The following is a 23,306-nucleotide window of genomic DNA, read 5'->3' as shown; positions in this document are numbered from 1 at the left end:
TTTCCTAATGACACTTTTTCTTCCTGTTGATTTCTTAAGTAAATAATATGTGTTTGTCATTTTTTTCTTAAAAGAAACTCTGCCACAAATAAAGGGCACTATGCTCCATTCACATGCCATCACCTCAAGAATATAAACAATTATAAGAATATAAAGAATATAAAGACTGTAAAGAGCAATTAAGAAGACTAAGAAAGATCCCGTACCTTAAAAGTTCTGCAGTTGAGTTGAGTTCGTCAGATACTGACTGTCAAGAGCTTCCACCTAGTTCACCCTCGTTCTAAGACATGACAGTTTCCACCTGGGGCGGCTAAAAGGCATGTTCTTGGAGCAGTGTCTGTTTCTTCTGACATTATAATTGATCTCATCAGTCTCACTGGAGGCTTCTGTGTACCATGTTTTGTGTTCTGGTGACCTCATAGAAGGTCTGCAAGCTGAGTATTTCAGACATTGGCCTGGTCACAAGCTTTCTGCTAACTTGCAGGACACGTCTGTAGCAGCCTAATGCAACATCTAAGGAAGTGACAGGGGGCCCACCATGTTTTTCAGTTTCCTCACCCAAAAGGGCTTAACAAACCACTTGTGCAATTAGAGCTCAAATTTTAAACTACTTCCTGCTAGGAAATACAGCTAGTACAGACAGCTAATCTAGAATAACTTTACCTGAAAGATCCTTTGAAAATAAATTGTTTCCGACTGAAGTTACTGCCAGTCAGCTACTTATCTGTGGTTCCTCATTCCAGCAGAGCTGTTTGCATGGTTGCATTCTCGGTCACACTTGTGAAATGAGCTGGCATAAAGAAAAAGGACATTCTGTTGTAGCTATTTTAAGAGTAGATCATTTCTCCACTGAGCCTCTCTCTCGAGAAGCTACATAAACAGTGGGATCAATTTAACAGAGCGGACAATAATGTTTAATGGAGGAAAAGGGAGATGAGATGCTCCTAAATGAAACACATATTGCTGTATTAAGGAGGAAAGGAATAGACTGAGAGAGACAGAGGGAGGGGGAGAGAGGGGAGTAGCAAGAGACAGAGGGACAGACTGATGGCACTAAGTTGAACAAGCTTAAGGAAGATCCCTGGAGAGCAGATTGCAAGAGCTCTTCTTTGTTAACAAAACTGAGCTGAGGATCGTACTTGTGAGGTTGGATGAATGTTCTCTTGGGCTACAGACTTCCTAGCCTATGTTTTTTGGTCCTTCCGCACTTTGTTTTAAGTCAATAGAAAGCTATAACTCAAACTAAAGTCTAAATAAATGTGGCTGTTTCATTTATTGTGTGTCAAAATAGAGTGTTCAGCTATTTTCATACAATTCATACAATTCATACAATTCATACAATTGCAACATTTGCCAGGAATTTAAAGTTATAATATAAATTAATTAATGCCAAATTAAAGCTGAGCTCATGCCTTCTTGAAACTCCTGTGAAAAATATGAAATATTTCACTGCACTAGGTGCAGTTGTGTTTACATCAGTATGTAAATCCAGGAGCTTGCTAATATTTAACATCGTTGTATTTTGAAATATTTATGGAAGCTATTATGAAAATAGTACTAAAAGATTTATTTATAATGCAATCAAGAATTATTACCTAAATTGTAAGTAAAATTCATGTTTGAACATGAGAATAAATATGAAAGACCTAATTATTTACTTTAGGACACAAAATGACTAATCAGCAGTTATTTTTTCCAATCTGCCCTCAATTTTCATGCCCCCTCCTGTTCTGCATGCTCACCCTCTCCCATAGAGGTGGTCAGCCTTCCATTTCCTGGCTAAGTGGATACAAAAATTGTTTTGACATTTTCCTAAATTAGATCTCTGAGGAAAAAAAATCTGAGATCCATTTCTATTTCTAATAATCTATTCTGCTTCTATGGAAATAGGGCATGTAGTCACATCCAGTGTCCCTGACAGTCCTCTAGCAAAATAAAAAGGGTTTGAAAAGCAAATCACTTATGTGTTTTTTGGGGGATAAGCAATGAAAACATAAGTGAGTATCCAGCCTTTGAATGAAAATTTCACATCCTTACACAGGAGTTGCCTGCATGATGAAAGCAGTGGCGTATCAGCACTAAGCTCTCCATTACTAAGCTTATTTGTAATACCAGTGACTGTTCAGTCCTTCTGACTTCTTTTTCTTTCAGGTCATGACAAACTGATTCGTTTGTGGTATCCTGCTAGTAATAGTAGGCCTACAGGAGAGCTATCAGGACACCAACACAGTATTGTGGAAATTGTGATAAATGAAAAAGACCAACATATCATCAGCCTTTCTTCTGCAAAGGTAAAACACTGTTCCTAACTTCATGGAAATCAATCCTATAAATGCAAGTAGGAATTTGGTTTTGATTAAATACTTCTCATGTTATTCTAACCTCATTGCTTATCAGTTCATTTATTTTAATGTAAAGGTGAAGTTTTAGCTTAAAATTTCCAAATTATTTTATATTGAGAAGCAAGACTAGAATAGAACTATTCAACATATTTTCTGCCTGAATGGGACAAAAAAAATACTTAGAAAAGTAGGTACGAACATTCTGGTAAATTCTGTATTACTTTAGCAACTGCCAGAATTATAACATTACCTGTACCTGAATGCTTCAGTCATTATCACCTGCAAAAACTTCCTCCAGCTTCATTTACTATTCTCTCTGCCTGTCAGCCTACTAAATCCATAGGTGCAGTTTTTCTTATACTGGTGACTCTATACATCATGTTCAACTACTGACATCTTCCTGAACATTGCCTTTCGCAAAGTTTGTAAAGGTTTGCCAGTAAATACCATGTCTTTAATCCTATTCTTAACCCACATCCTTCTAAAAGTTCTACTAGCCAAAAATAATTCATGAGAAATCTAATAATAATAATAATCTAATAATATCTAATAATCTAATAATAATTCATGATAAATTTCCCATTTCCTCATAATCGTGGATCCATAACCATTCCCCCTTCCTCACTCTGGTAAATCTATACCTGTGCTGTAGTTAATTGTGTGGTTGCTGAAGGCATATGTTACTGTAGAAATAAGCAGGGTTTTGACAGATAGGCTGCAAGCTATAGATGTAGGAAAAATGGAAGAAGACATAAGATGACTTAAGGGGAAATGAACATACATGAAGATATTTATAGAAAAGCAACTAAGAACGAAGCTCCTGGGGCAGTAAATGACCAGATCTTTTAAGGTCCCTTCTGGGCCTTTCTGTGATTCAATATGATGACTCAAAAGGAAGAAAAACCTATTTTTACAAGTCTCCAATTACATTGACACCTGATCTTAACTAAGTGTGGCTGAGCTGTGTCAATGACATCAGTAAAATCACTTGCACATGAAAATGAGTATGTAAAAGTATATTTTAATTAAAAGCTATGTGTATTTAAACTGCAGTGAGTTATAAGGCACAAATTACACTTTCCAAAATATAAATAGAGATAAATTCCTAAACTTTCAAAAGTCAGGTAAATCTTACGATCATAGTTAAAAACTCTATCAAAAAAGAAGGGATCCCTCAAAGAGAAATCTAAAGGACTTTACAAATAAAGTGACAATCACTCTGTGTCTCAAAGAATTTACAGTCTGTAGATGATATAAGATATACACAACAGCAGAGGAAGATCAGCTCTAACAAGATTGCTTCCAACATGGTTAAAGCACATTTCTGTTTGTATGGACAAGAACCAGGTATTACACAAAAGTGTCCAACCAGCCAGGAAACCTTTAACCTTAGGTTAAACACACAATTTGTGTCCACCTAAAAGACAGAGACAAATTTGCTATATGCCTATGACAAATATGCCTAGCATAAGAAAGATCAAAATAGATTTTTTTATTTTGTTTTCATCTTTCAGTGATTGTGGCATAGGAGGTTGCTGAGGCAAAACAAGTAAATATGTATCTTCACTGAAAATAAGTTAGAGAGGTATTAATGATCTCATGGTAGCATTGCAACCAAGGGAAACAAAATCTCTTTATATTCAACAGATTTTGCATTAACTGTTTGACAGAATAGCACAACTGGGGAAAAGCTTAGGAAAATTAAATTAATACTTTTTCTATACATTCCCAAAATAAATTTAACGTAATACCAGTCAGATATTCATATTTAAATAAAACCTTTGTTATCATGCCATTTTTTCAGCTACAATATAGAGCAAGATAAAATGTAGGGAATGCTTTTTTAAAAGTAAGATTTCTAATTGATGTATTATCACATTTGAAGGCTCAGACTGCTTTTATACTTTATGGCTATTTTTCTTGAAATATATTGAAAATTTACAAAATTACTGTAAAGATGTTTTTATGCTATCTAAATGACAAAGCTTCAAAACAGCACCATAAATGTAAACTTAAGTCTAACGCACTAGGGAAATATTTTTCTCTGATGACAACCTGAAAGAAGATTGTAGTACTTCTGTCACTGTTGTGTTAAACACCATGATCTTTAGGTAGTTGTGTATTCACAGACTGGGGTATTAATTATACTGTCAGGGCTTCTATCGGAAATGCTTATTGTTAAGACCTTCTCTGTAATCCTATGTCAAAAATTGTAAATAGAAATAAGAAGGGTTTTTAACACAAGGCTCAGTGTTATGCACTGGGGGAGATTTTTCCAGTGCTGTAACTTGAATGAGGAAGTAAAATCACACAGTCATAGAATCACAGAATCATGGAATAGTTTTGGTTGGAAGAGTTCTTCAAGATCATCAAGTCCAACCTTTGTCCTAGCCCTATCAACACCAGTAAATCATTCTTCTTAGCACAACATCCACTCATCTCTTAAACACCTCCAGGGACGGTGACTCAACCACCTCCCTAGGCAGCCTGTTCCATTGCCTGACAGCTCTCTCAGTAAAGAAATTCTTCCTAAGTACATTTTTGCCTTTTAGTTTTAAGGACTTTTAGCATATGTTTTATTAGCATTGTCTGCAAATAAAAACCTGACAGTCAGATTTTCTGACTTTTCCAAATTTACTCAAAACTTAATGTTATCGGTGTCCAGTCCTCTCTCTCCAGATCTGTTTAATGGCAAACTGGCTGTGTGATATCCCAGTGGGAAGTTATAAATGTCTTTTGCCTGTTTGGAACTGAGCAGGTGATTGTATCAATGCCTGTGTAAGTTAGTGTGGAAGTTTATCTAACCTATTTTGAAAGCACATGACATTGTTTTAAGGATATATTTATAATACAAGCATTTGTCTTCCTGAAAAATGGTATCAGCTGATCTGGAAGCACAATGTTTAATTTATGTCAAACCATTGCTAATTGCGGCTGTTACTTCAATGGACTAGGTAATCTAGGTAATTTGAAAAAAAGGCTTTGGGAAAACTGCTCAAGTCATCCTTCACAGAAATTATGTGGTCACATCTGTATCAAATACATTTTTTTGCACTGCTTTAGAAGTCAAAGTTAATCCTTCCCTTGGTGCTGCGCTTTTCTATCTTCAGATTATTTGATCCTCCCAGATATTAAGAATTTTATCCTCTTCTTATATTGCATAGTCCTCCATAAACATTTACTATTCTTTTTCAGACTTTTCATGTAACTTACCCCATTTTTAGTTATTTCCTTTCCTATTTTCCATTATTCAAATTACTTTGTCTGTGGGTAGTCTGCAAAAAATGCCAACAAAATCAGCCTACAGAACAGAAGACTCAAGAGAGATCTCATTAATGTATATAAATATTGGAAGGGAGGGTGTAAAGAAGAAGGTGCCAGGCTCTTCTTAGTGGTGCCCAATGACAGGACCAGAGACAATGAAAACTAAAACACAGGAAGTTCTGTCCATACATCAGGGAACACTTCTTTTGCTGCGCAGATGACTGAGCACTGGCACAGATTGCCCAGAGAGGTTGTGGAGTCTTCATCCTTGGAGATGTTCCAAGGACATGGTCCTGGGCAGCATGGTCCTAGGTGGCCCCATCTGAGCAGTGGGGTTAGACAAGATGACCTCCAGAGGTCCCTTGCAACCTCAGCTGTTCTGTGATTCTGTGAAAAATAAAAGGGGATTAGAACTAATTTTAAATGTACTTTTTTGACTTATACCTCCCTTTTTCTCCTCTGGTTCAAAGACTGAAATGGTGTATAATATATATGCATACTTACAACCAGCATGGTTGATGAAAATATCTGTCCTAGCCATGGTTGTATCTTTGCAAAATGATGGTTTGTTTCTTAGTATGTCTGAGAATGCTCAAATTTCCTTCATGAACAAATTGTCCTCATGTATTCTCAGCAAGCAGGAAGGAAATGACCTATTAGATGCTCTGTTTCTGGACAAGTATTTGATGGTTAGAATATTAAATAATCTGTATTTCCTGCAGATGGAAACGGAGCGAGATCTGTATTCAGCCTATGTTGATTTCTATAGTTTTTCTATCAGCAAATTGAGATCTAGGGTTTAAGCTATATTCAAAATAAATTTACAGACCTGTAGTTTTCTGGTTGCTTGCTTTTCTATGGAGGAATGAAGAGAAAAGGAGTACTTCAAAATGTAAGTGAAGTATTGTATACCTGAAAGCTACTTTAAACACTATGTGTAAGGTGAGAGCATCATTCTAAGAGTGACTGAAGGTTGACAGGAGGAACTTGACTGGTGTTTGAGCTCTTCTGGTCCAAGTGTTCATGGGCAGTCACCTCTGTCCTACATTGTTCTTTGGAATTGCTGAGGGTTATTTTGTCTTTCCATTAGGGGTCAGGTAGGTCTATTGTCAGCACACTCAGCACACAGAACAGAAACAGACATACAGAGCTTTTACACACCTTCAATCATTGCATAGCACCCAGTAAGTATCCTCCAGGCTCATTAATGTACTATTAGACTCGTTGTTGCGTATAACCCAGTTTGATTTCTCACCAGCATTCCTCCACATTTGGGAAAAGGAAAATAACCTTATCTATTACCAGGTTAATGATACTGTCTGAGGAAGTGATATGAAATGTTCATGAATTTGAACTTCGCCAAATTAGTTTCAATAAGGCACTAGTTATGGTACCATCTGCTGCACCACATTGCATTAATATACTTAGAGGTAAATCCTCCTTGCCTTAGCCTCACAAGTAATGCCACTGACATCAATTTGTTCCTAAGTCTTCTAATAACTACAGGGAGTTGCAGTACTTTGCAGGATCACCTTCAGGGATCACAAGACACACAACAGCATTCTCTGCAGATAACTTACTCTATTAAATACCACACAAGCAGAACTGCAGTGTGACCTCTGCCTCACGCCAGTGAGGAGTCAGATATTCTGTGTGACTTCACACATTTTTTCACTTAGACCATATGGAGCCTTCAATGACCCACTGAAACAGTTGAACAGTGTAGCAAATAGGGGCAGATAAACTAAACACTTGGACAGAAAATCAGCTTTAATTGTTGCTTACCCCTCCTGTCTATGCCTAATGTAAATGCTGTGGCTAGTGCAACTTCTCTTTGCCCCAAGAGCAGTTGGAGTTTGGGTTTTCCTGCAAAAGTGCTTTTTTTCAGAAATTACTTTAAAGACTTGCAGCTTCACTATTCTGTAAAATTGAGGAAAGTTGTCTTTTGCAGAAAAGAATTCTCTAACTTACAATCAGCAGAATGTGAGAATCTGGAAGCACTAAAAGGAAGTTAACATTTTGTCTTGAGAGTTGCGGAGATATTCTTTTTGAGCAGTGTTTTAAGGTCACTTTCTTTATGAAGTAGCAGTAATCTGAAGGGATTATCTTTTGATGGGAGTGGGCAGGGGTTTCAGCAAATTCTGGACTTCTTTAGTCCTTTACCCTGAGGGTGGTGAGGCACTGCAATATGTTGCCCAGGGAAGTTGTGGATGCTTCATCCCTGGAAGTGTTCGAGGTCAGGTTGGATGGAGCCTTGAGCAACCTGATCTAGTGGGAGATGTCCCTGCCATGGTGGGGGGAGTTGGAACTAGATGATCTTTGAGGTATCTTCCAACCCAAATCATTCTATGATTCCATGATTCTATGATCTTCTATCTCAGTTAATTACAGACAGAAAGAGGCAGAAAAGGATTAATTTTCAATATCAAAGCATGCTTCCATAGCGGCCATCTCATAAAAACCCAGCAAGAGATAAGTGTTCCCAAGCCCCAACTTTATTGTACTGAGAGCATGTAAAATATTTATTTCCCAGTTTTGTCTTTCCCGATCTCCTATCTTTGTCCATCTCCCTCTGCTGATTTCATTTTACTTGATAAGATGGATCTTTTGCTCTTTATCTGTCTCTGATGTGTATTAAGAAAAATAGAAGAAAGGAGTGTTGGTGGTTTTACATGTTCATAAAACATAGGCTTTAGACCAAATGGAAAAGATAGTCCAGGATTCTTTCTGTGTTCTAGGGCTTGAAGGAAGGTTGTACTTGAGAGAAAAGTGTTTATGTACACAAATATATACATTTAAAGTTTGTAAGGGATCTCAGAAGGCTTTGGTAAGAACTCCCATTGAATTCTGGAGGGATTTGGTTCCAAATTTTCTTTAGCGACTGTGGAAATTCCACCTGAAACCATGCAGTTTTGCCATGGTGTTATAAAATGAAAACCACAAGAAGAGCACCCCAGAACAGAGCAAATTGATCCAGACTGTGGTCCTGGGGAGGTTAACAGTAGTTTGCTGAAGCTGTTGCAGCTGAGATGGGAAAGAGAGGCAGCATGCATTCCCGGAATGTCCCTCTGTGCCTGTTAGGACTGCATGGAGGAGGCAGGCACTGTGGGAATGCAGGCACGAAATCCTGCACTTCTAACTCTTAGAGAACGTGTATCTGTGGGTCAAGACCAATTCTGCTAGTACTCAAACTGAACCAACAAGCTTTCAGTAATGTAAGCCAGTGTTGGAGACATTGCTGCTGTAAGTATAGCTCAGCTTTCACTGTAAGGAAGGTGGGAACAGTGTGAAGAAGGAAATAAGCTTTGTTTCCAAAAGCACTTGAAGCTTCTTCTCTCCATACCCCTTCTCCTCCCCACTAGGTTTTGTTTTTCAGTATATAGTCTATATCCTGTGCCTGCAGAAGACACAGTCTAGAAGCATTTTGCCACAGTGAATATGTTTTGAGATGGCTTCACGCATTCATGGCATTTGTCAGGCTGCTGTGGGAAGTTCTTCAGTAAGTAAAGCAGTAAAGTTACCGTTAACAAATGTTCCTAAGGCAACTCCCCCTAGTCACTTCTTAATTTCTAAATAAACATGTCTTTTTTTTGCCACTCTTCATGCATTAATTCATGCACAATCATGTATGCTGATGCAGATGAACAGTCATGACATTTTATCTCGCAGCCACGCTGGTGATGCCTTGTGTGGGAGTTACTCATGTGGAACAGTGGTTTCTGTAATCTCCCCATCCCTGCCTGTGAGCTGGGAAAGGAAGAAGGCCAGGAGGAAGGGAAGAGATTTATGAATGCTGTGATATGTACAAGTTTTTGCTGTCACTTTCAGTGACAGCATTTTCTTAATCTGATACGAGCATTAATAGCTGAACACGCAGCAAGAAACAGAGGAAGAGGCTCCTACTTATATTCACTTGTGCTGCAAAATCATCTCTTCTTATTGCTTGGATAAAATGTCTATGTTTCAGTTGTTGACCAATTTAACTTGAGTAGTCCATGAGATCATTAGAATTGTCTGTCTACCATAAGAATACGGTAGACATGGTTCTTGTAACTCAGTACGGTCTCGGAGAAAATTTAATCTCATTAAGATGTTCCTTAGAGTCTTCTCCTTCTGAATTTTCCTGGAAAAAAAATGTTCCAGAGAAATTTTCTCCTATTTAAAATTGTGAAAAACTCATGTATGAACTTCTCTGCGATGCCAAAGGTGATCTCTTTAAATATTGATTGACATATCTGTTTCTTTTGCTCTTTTCAGAATTTTGTTAGATACACTCTAATTTCCTTTAAAATCAGGTTACTGATAGAAATTCCAATAATCTCAAAATCTGTGTATCTCCCTGAATAATTTAATTCTATTACTGTCTTGCTTATTTTTATTCTGCATGCAGTGAACAGTCTTCTCTTTGGATTTGAGGGGTTCTTTTTGGCAACAGTGGGGGTTTTTTTCATGCTGAGATCCTTTTTTATGTGAAAAAAGAGACATATTTCAACATTTTAAAACCTCCAGAGTAAGAAACATTCTCTGTATGTGTGTGCCTTTGAAAGAAATTATTCCTGGCATTGCAATCAACTTTTCATAAAATGAACATATGCATAAGTTATGTCGTCCTCATTATCAAAAGCCTTTATAAGGACACAACATGCTCTGTTGAATAGAAAAAAATAAATATATTTCAGAATGAAGAAGGGAATAGGCTATGGTGAGGAAAGCTGAAATAGGTAAAACTTGGGTGTTATATTTCATACTATAATTTGCTGTGTGTCATTTGGGAAAACACTTTGTCTGAGCATGTAAAATGAATTTTTTTCCTGAAATAATTATATATATTAAAGAAAAAAGTTGAAGCTTTTGTGTGATCAAATGGATAGATACAAGTGGCACTCTGCAGACATAAAACTGTCTAATCCAAATTTGCAAAGAAAGTATTTCTCAGGGCTGTTACAGGTTTTCAAAGATCTTTCCATTAAAAGGTGAGTAACATTATGGAACTGAATTTTCTTAGTTTTCAGCAGTTAATTTGATTGTAGCTGTTTTCTTTACGAGGCTGACAGATTGTTCTTGTTTATTCCTCATAGTTCTTCCTGTCAGATTTCTAGCTTGCTGCTAGGCAAGATGAGCTAAAAGCGATTACTTTGCAAATCAAATACCTTTAATGATACTTCACTTCATCTTTCTTCTACCAGTCACCACCATTTCTACGTCAGCACAGCCCCCTGACTGTGCTGGATTTGAGTTACACATCAGATATAAGATTGCCTATAAGTCATTTCCTGGGGCATAACTTGTTAATGGCCCTAGTGAGTAGGTTATGTCATTATAACTTTTATGAAGAAAAGTGCTCAACAGAGCTCTACATTCTTTTTTTTGCCTAATCCCTTTTAAATTTTTCTAAGGTGACAGTCATTGTGCTATCTAATTTTTCAGTCAGAAGGAAAAACCAGTAATCTCAAAATGAACGTTGATTCTCACTACCTCAATTCCACTTCTTTTTCTATTACAACACTCATCTGTTATGGACAGATGCTCAGGCCAGTTTCAAGATGCTTACTGACTGCCTGGTTTTTCCACAATAGGCACGTTAATATATGAACACAGCTGCTTTTACCTGTGGGTGAATTAAGTAGGTTTTCAGGAATATAATGAAAGAATCTGCACCCAAGGTGTGTGCTGCAGACATCTTTAGACTTGCTCTTTCAGAGAAACAGCAGCCCAGCCCCAGTCAGGGCAGGCTGTCTGCTTCATGTTTCCAGGCCAAGACTATGAAGGTAGAATTTGGCTAACTTCTTCAACGAAGAAAAGCCATTGAGATCTCAAATGAGTGACAAAGTAAAGAACAGCTGAAAGAAGATGACCTTCAGGGACCGTAGCACAGGAAGAAGAACTATTCATGTGCTGTTTCTGTCTGAGATGCAGCTCAGTTATAAAATTCTGTTGGATATTTCTTGGGTTTGTGCTAATGTGTTTTATGGGCTTACATTATACGGAGCATTTAATCCAAATATTCAATGACTTTTGTCAACACCCACAACACTATTGATGGGAGCATTGTACCTATGTTTTAAAATCCCAATTAAAAATGCAGCCTCACCTTTTAATATACAGTTGAATGAATACAAATAATTTGCACAAATGCCTATATGAAACTCACTGTGCTTTTGGCAGCTGAATAAGAATTGCAGGCAGATGTGATGACAGAATAACTTTTGAGAGTATTGTAAGATTATCTTGCAGATATACACCACACTAAAAGCAATGGGATCTGAAAAATTACATCATGATTTCTTGCAGGATTAAGGGCACAGGATTAAGAGCAGTAAATTCAACACAGCTTTTGATGAGGCAGGATGAATAAATGATGCTGCCATATAATTATTGATGAGTAATCCTAAAGTTTAAAGCAAGTACTGTGTTTTCCATTGAAACTGAAAGTAAGAACAAATATATCTAGCTAGTTCTCCTTACAGAATAGAATCCTAACTTGGATTGGTAGCATTTGCTTATGGAGAGCACAAGAACTATATATGCATATGTGCATAAAAATCATCCTTCTGCAGAGTGTCCTGATCCTTATTTGCTCAAACATCTGCTGTCAGTCAAAGATTTCAGGAATTCCTTTATCCAGAACCCTCTGAAAATTATCTTTCTATTGTTGCATAGCATTTGAAATTCCAGTTCAAATACAAGCTTTTAAACTGCTGGCATTTATGTGTACATGACTGAAAAGTATGACATAATGGACTCGTCATTAAGGAGTAGAACCAGTTCTCAGGAGATCTGATTCTGCTGTGGACTTGTCAGATCAAGATTACAAAACTCAGCCTTTCTGTACATTTTATCCTTAGTAAAATGGGGATGAAGACACTTTTGATATTTGTCTTGCTTATTTGGGAGTGTATGATGCTTAACAATGTGATTTTCATTGGAGGCTGTAATATTACTGCCATAGAAACAAAAAGTAGTTGAAAATCTTATTACAATATAGTACTAAATTTTCTCCCCTCTCTCTCCCTCTAGATTTTTAGAGTGTGGGATATACAGACTCTTTCACTGCTGCAGGTCTTCCCTGATAATCAAAGGAGTCCTGGAGAGATGGAGGCCTTTGCCATGGTATTTGATAACCATCATGGCACGCTTATCACTGGTACGGTACTGCAGTTGGTGCGTGAGAGCATGCCCCTTCTCCTAGAATGCGATTTCCTTTATGATTGCATACAGCTGAATCTGAGTACAGGAATAAGGTATATGAGATGTACAGAGTACTGGGAGATAAGGGTATTTGCACACTAAGACTTGTTATGTAGAAATAAGCAGGAAAATATGCAGCATGGGAATTAACAACAGGAACCAGAGGAAATGAGAAAGGCTTCTCCAAAGACAGAGTGAGCCTTCCTTAGAAAAATTAAACTACAGATGTTGTTCTGTAGCCTCATCATTTCTTGAAAGCTACCAAGTTGCTGATCTTCCCCTAACTATTCCTCTAACACTCTCCTCCCATTTGGAGATCAAAGCAGCAAAGTATAGTCTCTGTGGAGCCCTCACAAGTGTATTCAGCCTCCTTGTTTAGCTCAGTAGCTGTGGAGTGCCCCACAATCTGTGGTGTCAGCAGATGCACCGTCCGATTGATCGGGAATAAAATGTTGTTGGAAATCATCCTTAAATTTATAACTTCTGTTTCTTGACTCTGTAGCAAGGAGCCTGGCACTCCCGAGGTACCAGAGGTGTCACTAAGGATGTTAGTTAGCCTTCTGTATCTAAGGCAGAGACTAGAAGCTAGAAAAGTTTTTCTGCCCCAGAGACACAGGCACTTAGGAAAAACAGCTTTGAACATGTTCTGGGGCCACAGAGGCCTGAGATGTGCCAGGCAAATAAGGTCATTGTCTTTGGAGAGAGCTTTTTCTGTCCTTGGATTGGGAGCAAAGCACAATTTGCAAAGTTTCTCAAATTTGAGAAGGTGAATGTGTTCAGTGACCTGGTAGTTTGTGCTGAATCTTTGTGTGAATAAACTTGTTTTAGAAGCCTAAATATATACATTGGAATAGAGTCCACAAATTATTGTATGTTTATAGGCATTTGGTAAGTACTTCAAAGCTTAAGGAACTTCAGTTTCCAGGCTGTACTTTAAAAATGCCCAGAATATTAATCAGGCTATTTTTTAAAGATTTTTAATCACTAAAGGATACAGATACAATCTTCAGTTCAAATTAAACTCAGTGAGACTTTTCAAGGCTTAGTAATGTAGGGATTTAGCATGGATAAATCCTTGACAAAATGAGGTAACTTTGCCCTTATAAACAATGGTTGGGGCAGTGCCTAAATATCTGTAAAAGACTGGTCGTGGGATCTTTTAATGATTCCATTAAAAGGTTAAGTGAATGGCTTCTTGCCCCTGAAGAGGACAAGAGACTGAGGTTATATGTGGGTGACAATTGTTATTGCTATGTACCTGGCTTTACAGAGGAGATTTTCACTTATTAGTTCACTAACAGCCAGAAATATGGCTCGCCTTCATGTTTCGTTTGAGTATTACCAGAGCTTTCCTTCTGGGCCTTTTTCCAAGCTGCTGGCCTCTCTGCTTGAACTTATGCAAAGTATTAGGCAACTTCACCCTTTGCTGCATGCTCACCACTGACTGCTGCTTCTCTGCTGGGAGAAGCGTAGTTATACTGGAACTGCAGTACGACGCTGCATGTGTAGTCTGTCTTGTGAGCCCATGTTGTAAAAACCTTGTCCTTTTTATTGTCTTGTCACTCTCATCGGCCTCTCTGTCTTTGCAACCCTTCTGATCTGAGACCACTGGAAGGTGTCTGGAAAACACCAGTCAGACCTGCAGCGTTGTGTAAAGGAAGGTACCAGAAAGAAACCATCATTGCCTGCAGATATAATTGCTTCTGCTAAGGAAGCAAATAACAGAATTTATTTTAGTCACATATCTGCCAATTATAGTTTTATTTTTTTGGGTTCATTCCATTTCATGCCAACCCACTCTGAGACTGGGGCATTTATGGCTCCTAATGATTTCGAGTCATGGTATCAAGCCCATCAAGGCTGGCCAGGTGGATGTTTAAGGCAAGTAAATACTTAGCCATTAACTGATGTTTTGTGGGAATGATGTATGAATGTTTTCTGGTTTACAGAACAGATATTCTCAGGAAACAATGTTCCTTATCCTCTTCAGAAGAACTCAAATGAACCCTGTGGTTTACATAAAATCTTTTTATATCCAGGGAAAGTAACTGGTACTATACACAAAATGTATATATTTTTATGCCTCTCACCCTATGCAGGTTCAACTGTCATTGATATTTATCCTCTAACTCGAATGATACAAGATTCAAGACAGGTGCCAAAGACACATGAGAAAAGCATCACTGTTCTGGTTTACAACAAGGCTTTTCACCAGATTCTCACTATCTGCTCAGAGTCAATACTAAAGGTGAGTATAAGTTGTCACCATTTAAACTGAAAAAGAAAAGTCACAGCTTCTTCTATTACAAAGAAGTTACTGGGCAATTATACAAGTGATTAGTGTTTATTATTTAAAGTGCTGGTATTGGTGGTTATTTTTGAGCTCAGATTCTCCAGGGAAGTGGTAGCCATGCTGAGTCTGAGTTCAGCAGCGTTATTTTTCTCAGATAACTACTTCCCTGATCCAGACTGCCATAACCGCACTGCAAGCACCAGACAGATTGAGCAAGGTTTTGGAGATACTGGATTTAGTTGTAATTTTATTTCCTTTGACTGGACAGGTACACTTCACCTGTTCCTCCAATGGGTTCTTACACTTACAGCCATAATACTGAAAGTCCATTGGCTACTTAGTAGCTAGAAACAAAAACTTTAACTGCCATGATGTCAAAATGTGCATCCAATCAACAATTCATGCAAGCACAATTCCACATTATCCTTCAATTCAGAAGACAAATCTGATAAGCTTCTCTTTAAAGTGTAAGAAGTCCCTGATTCCCAGTCAGCAGTCAGCTTAGTAGAATATATGTATTGGGGGCCAGTTAGCTCAGTCAGTTGAGCATAGCACTAACAATGCTAACAACGCTAAGGTCACGGGTTCGATTCCCGTTCAGTCCCCATGTGTTGCCTGATCTAGTCGAGAGGTGGTGTCTCTGGCAGCAGGGAGGCTGGATTAAAATGATCTCTAAGGTCCCTTCCAGCTTAAGCCATTCTATGATTCTATGATATATTTTAGACATTGGTATAAAACATGAAAAAAGTCACTTTGTAAGAACAGGATTGTGTAAAAGTGCTGCTCTCAAATGAAAAGATTCCTTCACTGAAATTGGAAAGTTTCACTGGCACACATAGTGTGCCTAAACTATAAAATCTGACTTTTTACACTCCTGTTTTTCTTTTTTTTTTTTTTTTTTAATCTGATCTGCTTCTATTTGGCTAGCAGTTCTGGAGGCAATTTCCTGACCTTCTGTAGATCCTTTTCTCATTCAAATAATTTCCCAGAACATATTCTTCTGAGCCTTAGGGATTTCAAGTCATACAGTGAGGGAGAAGTGTTGAATATAATAGCCAGTTAACAGGAAAAATACAAGGATGGATGTAGCTTTATCACTTTTTATCACAGTTCTGTTTATGTTGAAACATTAATGAAAAGATTAAATTTGCCTATTAAGTTTACCATTTGCATTTGAACCACTGAAAAACAGTTGCCATGCGAGTATCAGCAAACCTGCAGATTAATAAAATTAATCATTACTGATGTAATTAACAGTGAAACAGTGATTGTACAGGTACTGAGGACCTGCAGTTTTCATCAAGTGTTAATGGGGTTAGATAAAAAGGTTTGTAAGGAGAGGTAGCATCTGCTATTGGGCCAGCTGGTGATGCATGCCATTCCTGTGAAGAAAAGCTTGTTTTTGCAAAGATTTGTTCATTTTATACACTCAGTAAAGATGGTATTCATCACCGTAAACCCTGCCTTCCTTAAACCATGTTGGCTACAACACTATTAAAATTACAAGATAGTTTTGGGCCCTTGGTGCTGCAGAAAGTCAGATCCACACAAGGCATATGACATTAATGGCTACTTCATAAATCCAGTAGTATCTGAGTTATCCCACTACAGGGACCAGACTGCAGTTGCACTGCTATTTCATTATAAGGCATTGCATAAATTCCCAGAAGGATTAGATAATGATCAGATAGAGTTGTTTCTACATTTTTGGACCAATTGCTTATGAAAAACCTCATTCTGATATTCAGCATAGAAATTGAAGCTCAAACTGTTCTGTCTAGTTAGATTGCTTTTGCACTGTAAAAACTCATTGTATTTAACAAGTCTCTCTGATTTAACAAGGAACTTTCCCATAGCATACTAAATAGAACTTCCTCTTGCAGAATGGCTTCTGTGGAGAGAGAGACATATTCAGGGAAATTACACTAGTATTTCACTAAAAGAACATGGCAGTGTGCTATTGTAACACTTATTTCACAGGATGTGAAAATTTGCTCTTGGAAATACTCATCTTTCTCCAGTTACAATAGAGCACATTGTGTGATGAGTTTTAGAGGATGTAGCTGAAGGAGCTGGGTCTCTTTAGTTTTGGAGAAGAGGAGGCTGAGGGGTGACCTTATAAATGTTTATACATATGTCAAGGGGGAGTGTCAGGAGGACAGAGCCAGGCTCCTTTCAGCGACGTCCAATGACAGGACAAGGGGCAATGGGTACAAGCTGGAACAGAGGAAGTTCCACAAAAATATTAGAAAAAACTTTTTCACTGTGAGGATGACAGAGCACTGGCACAGGCTGCCCAGGGAGGTTGTGGAGTCTCCTTCTCTGGAGACATTCAGAACCCATCTGGACATGTTCCTGTGTGACCTACTGTAGGTGATCCTGCTCAGGCAGGGGGGCTGGACTAGATGATCTTTCGAGGTCCCTTCCAACCCCTGACATTCTGTAATTCTGGATTCTGTGATGTAGTACAAATAATTATAATTATTTTTTTTCAGGTCTGGGACCTAGAAACAGGATACCAAATATATCAGATTGAAGATGCTCATGGGATGAATACTGAAGTGACCTGTGCAGCTTTTGAAATAAATGGGTTTTATCTTGCTACTGGGGCATGTGATGGTAAAGCAATTAAATAATTCCCATATTTTTATTGCATTTATTTAAAATGACATATTACATGAGCAGACAGAACTCTTTGACTTGACCGTCTCAGTGACAAAAGAATGAATTTTGGCATTCTACTGAGGTGGGAGGAAGTATACACAGACAGGAATGCACAGCTGTTGGTCTGGGGAAAAGGATGGGGGTATTTTATATGCGTTTTATTTGGTAGGTGATTTTTGGCTGCTTGGGCTGTGGTATTTTGCTAGTCTATTGCTCTCTGGAAGACTATCTTCTGAAAAGATGTTTGTTCATAGGACTTAGGATTTAGATCTGTAACTAATGGCTGCAGACAGAGAATAGTAGTTTTCCACTTTTAGGGTATCTGAACACTAGAATATATATAGCTACATGTTCCCTGAATTTTCCATGTGTGTTAAACTGCCTCACATAAAAAGGGACTGGCCTTTTCTACACAGCACACTGGCTGTGTTTCTTGTTTATACTTAGAAGCAGGGACTGCATCCCTTGTGAATCTTAAGAGCATGACACAAGGTGAATGCTGTTAAGTTTTGTAAAAGTGAAGTCATATATAATAACTGCTTCACTTAAAATAATGCTGTAGCTCCTTCTCTCCACTACCTCTGTGGGACAAATCCCGAAGCCAGGTCTGTCTGCTCCTTCCTGGAGCTCAGATCCTGAAGTCTTCTGCCTGATGGCCCATACTTTGCTCACTTTCTGATGACATTAGTCCAGAAACAGAAACAAGAAAGGTAGTAGTCATTTATCCTGGGCTGCAGCATAAAACAGACATGGGAAAAAGATGGAACAATGGTGGGGCCAGTGGTGAAGATGTTTTCTGGTAAGTTTTGTGTCCCTAAGTGTGCTTTCCTAAGAAACACGCATGCTGTTACAGCTTTTGAAAGAACAATGACCTCACTCTGAACCTTCAATTGAATTTTTTTATTCTTCTTCTTCTTTCCCTGGTTGATACAGTTCAAGTTTCTAACTTTGAAGCACAGGTTATTGCTTCTAGTTCACACCCTTTTGTTTATCTTTCTCATTCATGTGTAGGAACAGTGAAAATTTGGGAGTCTGAAAGTGGGCAGGAAGTTAAAGCCTTGCCTTTGGCCCAGTCCAGCAAAGATGAATATCGTCTGCTAAAGATAGTTTATCTGAAGGCTAATGAGAGTCAACATGCACTTCTTGTTTTGGAGCAGAGTGGGAAGATGAAAATCATTCAGGTTTTTCAAATACACCTTTTTTTTTTCCTAATTTTATTTGGTAGCTCCTAACTTTCAAGGTAAAATAGGACTTAGTAGATAAACTTTTAGAAACTGTCATGGAAGAATCCACTTTCGGCATGCCCTCAGATTAGCTTTCTGCTTTTTTGCTTAAGTGTTAATATGTTCGATAGTCTGTTGCTGATTTTCAGCATTCTGATAATTTCTGTCCTTGCATTTGCTCTTCTGTTTGTGATTGAGGTTTCAGTAGTTGTAGATCCTTTAAGGTAAAAGCTTTAAAATATTGCTGCTGTTATTATAGAGAGTGTTTAGCCTGTTTAAAGAGTTTCTAGTTCACCAGCAGCTGAGACTGGTTAGAACTGGTCCTGCAAATCCTGTTATGTATTTAGCCACACTGCACCAGTCAGACCCCTGCTTTTTAACAGCACCTCAGGCCTACAGCCATCTTCTAAGGAGGCAGCTGTACATTTTCCTTCTTCACTGCTGCCTGTCAGCCTTAGCATGATCCTCAGGCAGTGGAAAACACAGCAGCACCTTCTTGGGTTCTGGATACCTGTCCTTTGCAAAGATCAGCAGCTGAGCCCTCAGACTCAGATATTACTGACCAGCTCCAGTCATTTGTTTAGAGCCATAGTGGCTCAATTTAATATTTACTAATGGAAAACTCCCATGACTCAGGATTCAGTTTCACAAACCTATTAAAACAGTAGAAAACCTAAGGAGGTGCTTTCAGTAACACTTCCCAAAATAGCAGAGATATCAAAGTAGAAACTAAATACTGAAGTGAATTTGTTATGGGTGGAAAAATTATCAAGGTAACTCCCAGTAGCCTCTAGGCACAACTAGGGGAAATCAGTGACACAGGGCCATGGCTGAACTGCGGCTTCTTCTCACATAATTGGAACCACCAGTTCTGCTGGTATGGTAGGTATGAACTGGAGATTAGCAATGTTAATAAAATAAGCAGCTATAACTGAAGAAACTAAGGGGGATAATGAGCTGGAATATCCCTGGGTGCTGCTTCAGTTTGCAGTGTAGGCATACGCTAGATGATACCTGTAACAGTTTTTGTAGTTCGACAGAGAAAACATGCTTTTGGCACTCACTTACTGATAATTTTCTTATGAATAGAGAAATCCTTTCCTTCCTCTTTCATTAAGTCAATTGTTTTAATAGGGTAACTCAGTTCAAACAAATCTATATGTCGCGTGGGTGCTTCCTGAGGCAGTGTCATTTCCACGAAAGAATCCACTTGTGTGTCTGTCACTGAAGCGTGACACCTTACAGACAAATGATTTTTTCCCAGATATTCAGCCACTGTCTGACTCCAGTTCTCCAAGGAATGATACGGAGGTGAGAAACACTTCAAAGTTTCACATTGTTTACAGAATATTTGACAGTAAAATATTTACTGTATTCAAAGATTTCATGTTTTAGCAACAGGGTAAGAACCAAATAAGTATTCCAAACTTTTCTGTACCGTGAAGGTCTAAAACAAATCATGTAAGAAAGGGCTGTATCCGCCCAATGCATTGCATAGTTGCCACCATGATTAAGTAGCTGCTCTGAACATACACTTCACATTCCTGTACAATAGTAAGTTGAGGCTCTTGTATAAATTCTCGAAATGAAAAGCCATTCATTACTCTAGCCAGATTCACCTTCAGTAATAGTGTTGCATAAAGATCAAGCTGAGTGTTACAGCGGTTATGTTTTCTCCTCTTATTGCTTTGGTAAAATGAGATGTCAAATGTATGTGTCAGTTAACCAGTTTAACTTCAATATTCCAGGAGACCTAAGTTTTCATCATAAAATGTTTTGGGGTGTATAATTTCACTAACTCTGTAAAAGATCTGGATGACATTTATGGAAAGGTCATATCTCTGTTCAGTGACTTAATCCTTTAACTTGGTTAGAGTATCTTCATAGATAGCTAGTTCTGATTAATCTTCAGTTCTTACAGCTGTTTGTACATGCTCCTATATAAATGCTTTTAATTGCAACTATGCCATAGGTAGTAGGTCAGGTTGGCAGATGTAGGCCCCTTTGCTCTGCAGCAGGCGCTCTCCCAGTATTATCCCTCTCTGCTCTCTTCTGGTGCTTCTGTGTAGCTCAAATACGATGATACAGTATAGCATTCAATATGTCATTGTTGCAGACACTGTCAATTGAGGCATCTTGTTAAATTAACTGTGACAGCATTTCACTCTCTAGTGTCCATATTGCTCCTACTAATTTTTTTTAATGTTCTCTGTAGAATTTTGTACCTTCTGCGGAAGTGAAGTGTTTTGATGTTTTAAAGCTAGAAGGATGCAGTTTGATAGCTACAGGAAGTGCAAATGGTGCAATAATTTTGTGGGATTTTGAAGCCGCCTCTGTGAGATGCCTGTAAGTATTGCTTTCATGACTGCATTTTGATTCACAGTATTTCCTACAAATTTTTCAAATGGCATATTGGAAATTCTGATACTCAACTGTAAAAGGTGATGGCCAAGCAGGAGTTAAAATAGCAATTTATTTGGACCCTCCTCCCTCCTACTTCAAATTAGTTTGCTAGCTAGTCCTGACATTGCAGGTAGGAGAAATGATCAAGAGAGAGTCATTTGAGGAAGGGATGATGTAATTAAGAATTGTGTTTTAACAAACTCAGCACTGCCCCCAAAGGAAACTCTAGTCACCCTGTCATTGACTAGAGGCTGCTACTGAGCTGAAGAGACATCATAATGGAAGTTTCATGTTTGGTAGGACATTTGGAATTAAAGTTACTTCAGATGATAACTCCAGATGTTCTATATTATAAGTATGAATATCATTGTCTATACCTAGGAGACTAGGAGACACATTCAACAAGAAGAAATCTTAGGTGATTTGGGGAGTTTGGCAGTAAAAATCTTCAACAGAAAGTGACAAAAAGTGAGCATAGGATGGTTCCAGATATTGTCATGCAGATTAAGCTGCCACATCAGGAAGGTACACCGTGTCAACATGTCTGGTTAGACTGAGTGGAGCAGCATGGCGGTATTTCTGTGTTGATGACGGAATGCATGCCCTTTAAAACAAAACAAAGTCAATATTTAATTATCCTACCCTATAGCTGCACAGCATCCTTCATGTGTAATATTGGCAGCTTTGTAAGAAAATGAGCTGAGTTTTTCTCTACCATGGGAAATAATCAAATTTTAACTGCAGTTCTGGCTCTATCTCTTGCTTTGCTTTTGCCTCCACATATATGAGGGAGCCAATTCATGTGAATATATGGAAGGGAGGTAAGACAAGACTTTGTAAGAAGATTATTTTACTCAGGATTCACATCTCTGTTTTGAATGCCAGGAACAAGGTACTTTTCTAACACTAACCTAGCTAGTTAACTTCAACATAAGGTATTTTACTTTTCTCTTAAACACTAAATTCTCAAGAAAAGACTTGGCTGAATGAAATGTTCTCCACTCCATCAGTTTCCTATTTTTCCTAGCATTCTGTACCTACTTGTCACTGATCTGTCATAACTAATTAACTGATCCTTAAAAAACATGTCTAAAACATGCATTCTGGGAAATGAAATGTTTAAATTTTTAGATTACAAATAGAGTCTGCAACATTTTCTGGTAATAATATGCAACCCATCTCATACCTCGTGTGCAAACATCTTTAATTTCAGGTGTAAAATTAATGAAGACAGCCAGGCTTCAGTTCTTCAAGCATCTGCAGTCAATGCCATTTTATTCCTTGTACATAGTACTTTCTCTTCCAGGTAACTGTACGCATTTTGTCTTCCCTCATGTCAGGCACAATCATCTGGAATTTTGTTGTAATAAACTGATGAAATGTTTGTCCAAGATTGCTAACTTAACTTGAGATTTTCTTTCTATTTAATCAATTCAAGTTCAAACAGTTAGTAAGCCTTCCCATCCTTAAACTTGCGTAATGTTTATCAATCCATGTTGTACGTTATCTTCTTACCACTCCACTGAGCTATCCTGTAAATGACCTTGCTAAGTCTCAATTCTATCGATGAATCCAACATAAGTCAGATTTTGTCAGGAAAACTGTTCCTGATACTGTACCTTCTTTGATTCTTATCTCTGTGATTCTTATCTCTTATCTATTTTTACTGTACCTTCTTTGATTCTTTGATTCTCTGTGAGATAACTGTGTGGCAGCAGGCTTTTTCTTGATTTTAAACCTGATACAATCCTCATGCTGTTAGATACTTTCAGCAAAAAAACAGAGAAGCAAGCTAGTTGAAGTGTGCAGCCTCAAGTTTCATCTAAAAACAAACTAGAAGCTGGCATAGAGGTTGGTAGTGTTGGATGGAAAAGAGAATTTTAGCTAAATATGCTCATTTTGAGAGAAAGGCATTGCACCTGTGCATAA

General features: G+C 38.0%; 1 protein-coding gene across 1 annotated transcript in view; it reads left to right on the top strand.

Annotated features, from left to right (window-relative positions):
• The window catches only part of WDR64 (WD repeat domain 64), a 65,295-nt gene that overhangs the window by 27,545 nt on the left and 14,444 nt on the right, over nt 1-23,306 (top strand). The window contains exons 10-17 of the mRNA XM_009871800.1: nt 2,152-2,291; nt 12,624-12,750; nt 14,894-15,042; nt 17,583-17,706; nt 18,763-18,932; nt 20,109-20,285; nt 21,190-21,320; nt 22,591-22,683. Coding sequence (XP_009870102.1) covers nt 2,152-2,291; nt 12,624-12,750; nt 14,894-15,042; nt 17,583-17,706; nt 18,763-18,932; nt 20,109-20,285; nt 21,190-21,320; nt 22,591-22,683 — 1,111 coding nt within the window. The remainder of the gene's footprint in view (nt 1-2,151; nt 2,292-12,623; nt 12,751-14,893; nt 15,043-17,582; nt 17,707-18,762; nt 18,933-20,108; nt 20,286-21,189; nt 21,321-22,590; nt 22,684-23,306) is intronic.

The sequence above is a fragment of the Apaloderma vittatum genome, unplaced genomic scaffold (assembly GCF_000703405.1).
Source record: "Apaloderma vittatum isolate BGI_N311 unplaced genomic scaffold, ASM70340v1 scaffold18736, whole genome shotgun sequence".
NCBI lineage: Eukaryota > Metazoa > Chordata > Aves > Trogoniformes > Trogonidae > Apaloderma > Apaloderma vittatum.
The sequence above is the reverse complement of the archived record's forward strand: the minus strand, read 5'-3'. Positions and strand labels throughout refer to the sequence as shown.